The sequence below is a fragment of the Bos taurus genome, chromosome 17 (genome assembly GCF_002263795.3).
Source record: "Bos taurus isolate L1 Dominette 01449 registration number 42190680 breed Hereford chromosome 17, ARS-UCD2.0, whole genome shotgun sequence".
Taxonomy (NCBI): Eukaryota; Metazoa; Chordata; class Mammalia; order Artiodactyla; family Bovidae; genus Bos; species Bos taurus.
Window position 1 is genome coordinate 53,916,888 of NC_037344.1, and position 7,659 is coordinate 53,924,546.

General features: G+C 50.0%; 1 protein-coding gene across 7 annotated transcripts in view; it reads left to right on the forward strand.

Annotated features, from left to right (window-relative positions):
- Window positions 1-6,429, forward strand: part of CAMKK2 (calcium/calmodulin dependent protein kinase kinase 2) — a 52,588-nt gene extending 46,159 nt beyond the window's left edge. For 3 of the 7 annotated variants that reach the window (XM_024977130.2, XM_024977131.2, XM_005217776.5), the window contains 2 exons: window positions 383-425; window positions 3,219-6,429. In XM_024977130.2, the coding sequence (XP_024832898.1) occupies window positions 383-425; window positions 3,219-3,383 (208 nt within the window). In that variant the 3' untranslated portion in view covers window positions 3,384-6,429. The remainder of the gene's footprint in view (window positions 1-382; window positions 426-3,218) is intronic. The other 4 variants (XM_024977133.2, XM_005217778.5, NM_001075390.1 and 1 more) reach the window with 3 other exon arrangements.
- Window positions 6,430-7,659: the final 1,230 nt, after the last annotated feature.

Below are 7,659 nucleotides of genomic sequence, written 5' to 3' on the forward strand. Positions count from 1 at the left end.
CTGGCTTTGGTTTTTGCCCCACCCTGGACCCAGCCTGCCTCCTTGACTGACAGGGAACTTTCATCTTTCTTCAGGGGTACATGCATTTTAACAGGGGTGGGAGAATGGTTGATTATCAGGCTGTTAGACCACAGAGAATGCATGCTTGATGGTGGGATTGTGGCCCTATGAAGAGTGAGCAAGGCCAGTCTCACTCATGGGACCACCACCCCCCAAAACGTCTCACAGTGAGGGGGAGTATCCTGCTCCTGACCACCCTGGCAACAGCTCTGTGAAGCTGGTGTTCGGGGTCTGAGTGTCTCTGGGGGTTGGGGGACAGGCATGCCGTGGGTGCCAAGTGTCCCTTCTCACTTCCCTTTTCCCTCCCCTCTGGCGATTCCAGCAAAAAACCAACCAGGGAGTGTGAGCCCCTGTCTGAGCCCAAGGTAACGCCTGCCTGCCTGTGCCTTCGCCTCTGCCGGGGCCTGGGGGCGGGGGCAGCTGCAGAGCACGGGGCATCTGCACCCAGGCGGACCTTCCATCCAGCCCGGGGCCTCCAGACCCAGGAGGAAAACGGGGCATCCAGGGGCTTGGACCTGGTGGCGGGTCGTGCATGTGGGCTGGGGCTGCGGGTGCATGGCGCTCCACCCGGAATGCCTGTGAACTCACTCGGGTCTTAGACCTAGTCTGGCACCCACCTAGGCTCGGTGCACGTCAACGGCCTTGAAGCTATGTCATGGGCCGAGGCCGCCCCTGATCTGAGCTGGTGGTCAGAGCCTAGAGCAGGCATGCTGTGCTCGGGGACTCCCCCTCTGAGGCTCTGCAGCATCTGCCCCTTCTTCTCTGATGGGTTAAGACCTAAAAAATAAGTCCCCGTCCAGCCTGTTGCAAATGAGTGTGAAAGCTCCCCTGGTTCGGAGGAGGATCTGGACCTATTCCCCCCAGTCCACCATCCTCTTCCAAACACATGCCCAGCCTAGCTGTCCTAGCACCTCCCAGGACAGAGGAGCATTTCTGTCCCTGCAAGCCTGAGATGACAGGATGATCACTCCCCACCCCGTGCCTGTGACAGGATAGCAGTCCTGGGACTCTCCCCACCGAGCCCATCTCACCACCTCATTCTCAGTTGGGAGCTCCAGGCAATCATTTCTAAGTCTCAAAAGCTGCTGTGTTGAGCTATAAGTCACATACCATATACTTCACCCATTTAAAGTATATAACTCAATAGAGTTTAATATATTTGCCGAGCTGTGTAACCATCACTACAGTCACTTTTAGAATATTTTCATTAGCTCAAGTAGAAACTCTGTACCCTCGTCTCTGACCACCCAACTCCCCCATCCCCCAGCCAGCACGAGGCTACTTGCAGTTTCTATAGATTGACATATTCTGGACATTTCATATCAATGGAATCATACAGTCTGTGGCCTTTGTGTCTGGCTTCTTTCACTCAGCCTAATGTTTCTGAGGTTCATCTATGGTACAGCACGTGTCAGAACTTCATTCCTTTTTATGGCTCAATCATATTCCGTTGTATGGATATACCTACATTCTGTCTCTCCATTCATTCGGTGATGAATACATTTTCCACTTTGGGGACTGTCACGCATGAATAATGCTGCCCTGAACGATGCCTATGCAAGCGGCATTTGTTTGTTAGGAGTTGGCTTACGAGATGAAATTTCTTGGCCACCATAGGAGCCAGGTGCTCATACAGTAACGTAGGAAGACCATCTGTGGATCATTTATGCTCTTCCAGAGCAGGGAAAACGGCAGTTAGCCCTCAGAACCGATCATGGACAGCCTGGGAAGGCTGCCTCCGTCCCTGCCACGGTGTTCTCAAGCATCTCTACAGCCGCGAGTTGAGGTGGCCCCACTTAACGGTGTGAGCCTTACAAGGTCACAGGTTGAAGCCTAATGGGCTGGCCTATACTTGTCCCTTCTCTTCTCAACCTGTTTTACGGTTTGCTTCCTTTTTTGTGCAAGTCTGTTTATTTCATCTTCTGTTTTTAATGAGATCAAAGTTACAGGACAGCAAAGACTGAGATTGGCCCAAAAGACCTTACTGCCTCTCTCTTCCCTCATCTCCATCCCAGAAGCACCTGGGGATTATCTGCCCTTGCCCTTAGCCCACGGGTGGATGCTTTTGCTTGTCCCAGTAGTCCAGCACTCTGGGGCTCTTAGGGCTTAGGCAGTCTTTGGAGGGCTTAGGCAGTCTTTGGAGGCCTTGGGCCCATGGCCCGTCAGTAGTGAGACCAGCTGGTATGAGCAGACAGCTGTTGGGCCTCACTGGATATCCAATTACATCTCTCCTCCCAAGAGACTTGACCCTCTCTTCTTTGGCAGAAACATAATAGCCAATGTGTGTGATTTTTAAACAAAGAGGAGTTTATTCCTAGGAATGTACGGACATCATGCCCTTGCCTGATGCACAGGGCAGTGCCCCTTCTGGCCAAAGGCACTCAGTAGATACCAGTCCTATGTGGCAAGCCCAGTGGCTGTCCTTAGGACAGGCATTCTTTGCTTAATGTTGGTAAAGGGTTTGGGCCTCTCCTTAGGGACTTTCCCTCACATTTCCCATCACGCGGCCCATATCCGTCACCCCAGGCAGCTCTAGCTGGGGGCACTTCAGGGTATGGCCTCTTGGGAACATGGGGACATTTCCCACCAACCTAGTCTCTTCTGCTCTGGTCACACATTGCCAAGATGAGGGCCCTTCTCTCTGTCAGAGGCATCCCTTGGGCCTGTGTGCTCAGCACATTTCTGTTGACAACCATGTCCTGAAGGCTGGCTTTGTACCAGGCCGAGTCGGGTTGTCCTGCTCGTGTACCCCATGAAACACACCTGGAGACTGAAGACAGTATGGTTCCTGCCCCACAAGAGCTTAGAGCCTAAAGCGGGGGAAGCAAAGATGCCTAAATTCTCTGTGAACAAGCCCAAGTGTGGAGCCTATACGACCTGTGCTCTGTGCTATGGTTTCGTGTGTCAGCCCATAGGTTCACATCTATGTTTATAGTTTACATGCCTTGCTATTTTTGGCACATGATGCTGGTTTTCCATTTACCAAAGGGATGCAAGGTCTCCTCTGAAACTTTCACATAAGCAAGAAAAAAGGGGGAGAGACTCTAAAAACGGAAGTAAATAATGGTCCAGGCAGTGCAGGACTGCCAGAGACATTGGTTCAGGGCCCTGCCTGCGTCGCCCAGGACTTAATGTGGGTTTTTTTGTTCGGTGAGCAGGAAGCAAGGCAGCGAAGACAGCCTCCAGGGCCCCGAACCGGCCCCCGTAGGGGACGAGGAAGTGCTCTCATGAAAGGCGGCCCTGGCGTGGAGAGTTGGGGGGTCCCAGGCCCCTGCTCCCTAGAGCACACTCATCCTGCGCGGCCGGACGAGGTGATGGAGTAGCGCCGGACCGCGACTGCGCATGAACGTCTCACCTCTGCTGGCGCCGCCCTGTGTTTCCATAGCAGCATGTCCTACGGGAAACCGAGCACGTGTGTAGAGCCTTGACAGTCATCTCTGGTTGTTTTGTTTTTAGTTTGTTTGATTTCTTTCTTGTTTTAAAGGGGACAAAAAAAAAAAAAAAAGACGACTCCATGACATCGACTTTGGCCGCTGGCTGGCTGAATGGGCGGGTGTGAGGAGTTGCAGACCCAAAGCCTCGTGCATTGGGGGACAATTGCTTTTTAAGACGTTTTTATGCCAAAAATCCTTCCTTGTGAACTCAGAATGGTGTTAAGAGATACCAACTGAATGTGTGTGAGGTTTGAACATCGGGAAGAACTGGTGGGAAACTCTGGTGGTGTGGTCCGAGGCCACAGTTGGCTGCATTTGAAAGGGAGAGGAAGAGCAGGTGTGACTTCGTGCAAAACCCCAAATCGTGGCACATTCTGGAATGTGGATTCATGGAGTCAGGACAGGGCTAGCCCTCAGTAGATGCAGCCTGATTCGACCCAACTTATTCCTAAGAAGGACTATAAATCTTTTTAATGAGTAGAGCTGTAATCAGGAAAACGGAAAGGGCTTGATACATAAGAGCTTGCCGGGGGCGGGGGGGCGGGGGTGGTGCGGATTTTGCATTCCCAGAAGGGCATTTGGTGGTTATGGTGGGACATCTCCTCTCAAGGACTGAACGAGTGTGTTGATGACAGCCGCTCAGAGCTGAAACTTTTCTTAAATAGTTGAAGGGGCTCTAGTCAATCTCCTGTTAAATTACAGAAACTTCAGGGTGAAATTAAATCCTACACTTCCATGTACATTACATGGCTTAAGAGTAAACAACAACAACAAATACTTTCAATTTTCTAACTAGTCTGAACTCTTGAGCAGTTCAGAAATCATTTCGAGCTTCCAGGAGCTATCCCATGGCTTCAGGTGTATGATCAGAGTTAGCGCCAATGACATCTATCCTGTATATTAGCAGCTCAGCTTGCTTATAACCTGTGTATTCTAGAGGCTGCTAAGATTCTGTTTTCTTTTTCAGCAGTAGCTGATTGTTGTAGTCAGTGAAACAAACAGTTATCCAGTTTGTGGAGGGCTAGTTAAGAAGTACTTTCATTCAGCTGAGACATAAATGATCATCCTTATTGGCAAAGCTCTGTTAGGATCTAAACAATAACTATAGGATACCTTTTAGAGAAGATTCTTGAAACCTAGAGCAGTCCTCGGGTCCAAGGCAACCAGAGCTTGGCACAGGAAGTCCCCTTTTGTAGCCAGCATTCCAGAAAGAAAAAAGTTTACGTTTTTGACTTCCAACTAACATTGGGAAGTTTGGTTGCAGTTCAAGTGTGACTTCTTCCAGGGTCCCGTGTGGGTAACTGTGAAGTTCAAGAGGGAGGAAAATTGGAAGGACTTGGCCTGGGGGATTCCCAGTGCTTTGTGGAATCTGCCTTGAGGAAAATAGTGTCGGTAATCAGGATCAGAAGTATGAGCTCTCCTGTAGCTTCTGGCTGATCCCTGTTGAAAGGGGCACTTTCTGCAGAGACAGAGCAGCAGGTCTTGTGTCTGCTGCCAAGTGTGTTCACAGAGCTTCCACAGATCTTCGTAAGCTCTTGACTGTCATTTAGCCAGACTCTTCTTTCTACCTTATAAGCAGTACAGAGTTAGAGAAGGCTGGTTTCCTAGAGCCAAGGACACCCATCTGATGGAGGGTCCTCTGGCCTGCTTTCTTTATTTCTGTAATCCAGTACTTCTTCCTCCTGTGCTTGTTTAAATCTACAGGCTCCACCCCTCCTGGGAACAAATGGGTCTGGTTAGTTTGCAATAAGCACCTTGCAGTGGTTCAAGTCAGCCGGCTCTTCGTCTTAGTCCATGTGGATGCTGACCTGGTAGTGGGGGGCTCGCCCGGAGGGGCGGGGCTGGTAGCATGCAGAGCCTCTGCAGAACTCCTCCTGTGTTTACACAACTGCATCGGCAATGCCATTTCTCCCACCATGAAACTCTCCGTCGAAGATTTCACATGTGGAAAGCCAGCGATCAGACCGCACTGAACTGTTCAGGCAGGTGGGTTGGGGGAGGCCCATGATCATTACTATTTTTTTTTTTTTTAAACACTAAGACACACCAAAGAAAGCTGTGGAAAAGAACCACCCCACTGAGCAAAGGATAAGCAGAGAGGGCTGTAACAAAAAGCATTAGAGCTACTTGGAGTGCAGATTCTTGGGGTTTGTCTACACTCCTTAGAGCACAAACATTGATTTTTTTCCCCAAAACCCAACTCTGTCAGGAAAGGGCAGAAGCTGATATGAGCAACTTTTCTAGGTAAGCAAAAAAGGATGCCTATCCTTCTCTTCCATTACTGGCTCATCTGTGGGACCAATTTTTAAGCAAGCAGTGGCCTGCACCTGTGGCCTTGAAGAAGCACATGTTCTCTATCCATCTTTCTTCCGCCCTGTTTCACTTCCCCATCTGTTCCACAGCCTGGCCAGTGGCTCCCACAAAGCCTTATCTAGCCCCTTGCTGGCACTTGGGGCCGGAGAGGCCGTCTACCCGCTGGTCTGGCCTTTCTCGTAAGCTAGGGCTCTCGTCCTCCAAGCCTTTCAGGACGAGGCGAAGAACTGTGCGATTTAGACACATAGGCTCCACCTGTCGCTCTCACCCATCTTCCAAAGGGGAGCTTCTTGTCACCAGGGGGAAGAACCAAGACCTCCACTCGCTTCCAAGGTGCTAGGGAAGGTTTCAAGGTCGTTGATTTCAATCTTCTCTCCAGCTTTACAGGCTGAGTTTCATGGGACTACTGACTTTTCTATTCTGTGGTTGATTTCATGCCCGATGCTTCTGTTTTATTCCTGATCCTTTCTACTATGCATTTTCCTTTTATCAGGTGTACAAAGTTAAATACTGTGTATTTATCACTGAAAAGTACATGAATTTAAAAAATAAGCCTTCAGTGTTTTTCCACAAATGTTTAAGCTTCTCTGTAAACTTGAAATAAACAGCAAAATGGTGCAAAGTCTCGGCCTCTTGGGGATGGTTTTTTTTTGGTTGTTTAAGTCAGTGGTCTTGAGGTCGCCTGTCCTCATGTCTGTTTGCCTTCCTTAGGCTGGCAGCAAAGTTGAATGCCCGAGTCAGGGCTGATGTACTCAGCAAGTCCCTAATTTAAGCATGTCCTAGTACCTCCCTGGGTCTTCTTAGTGGCGCAGTGGTAAAGAATCCACCTGCCAATGCAGAGACGCAGAAGATGAGGATTCGATCTCTGGATCCAGAAGATCTCCTGGAGTAGGAAGTGGCAACCCGTTCCAATATTCTTGCCTGGAAAATCGCACGGACAGAGGAGCCTGGTGGGCCACAGTCCATGGGGTCAAAAAGAGTCGGACACGACTGAGCACGAGAGTACCTCCCTACTGAGAGGGTGGTCCCCACGTCAGCAGTACCAGCGTCACCTGGGAGTGGCTTAGCAATTCAGATTCACAGGCCCCATTCAGACAAGGGCCCCAGGTGACTCACTTGATGCTGAAGTTTGCAACGCACTGCTCTGAGGCAGCTCACTGCCAGATAGAATCTTCTGGTGGAGCCCAAACAGGTGAGCCGCTATGGGAGCAGTTTTAATCACACACTGAATACATCTTGTGGGCAGTCATGCTACGTGACACTCCACCGCATAAGCTGGGTATTGAGCCCATTTTACGGGTCGTCATCTGTAAACAGGCTCAGAAAAGGCTCCGAATTTATCAACTAATTCAGTGTTCTGCAGAGCCTTGATGGTTGCCAGTTTTCATGACGTCTGGAGACTGTTTTAGAACTGCTGCTTTCTCCAGACTGTGGGCTGAAGGTTCCCTGCACTTCAAATGTGAATCCAGCCCACGGCACTGCGTTACTGGCTTTGAACTTCAGTTCTCTGTTATCAGGGGACAGTGGATGAAGTCTGAAAGACTCCTGTTCTGTTATTGCAGAAATAACAGCCCTGAAATACTGGCCTTCAAGTCAAGAGCAGCTGTTGCTATTTAAAGGCTCCCCTCCCCCCATGGAGAATCTGATGAAAGCGAGAAGAAATGCCCACAGGTGCCTCACTTTGCAGAGTTTTAGGGGTTTCAGAGTCTCCTGGAAGGTCATCCATGGGTGCAAGGCTGAAAAAGCTCTACTTAAGAGGCAGTGCCAAGGAGTGCCAACAAGCGGGGCTGTTAGCAGAACACAAGGCAATTCTGGCGAGTTCAAGATCAGTGCCCCAGCCCTCACCCCATCT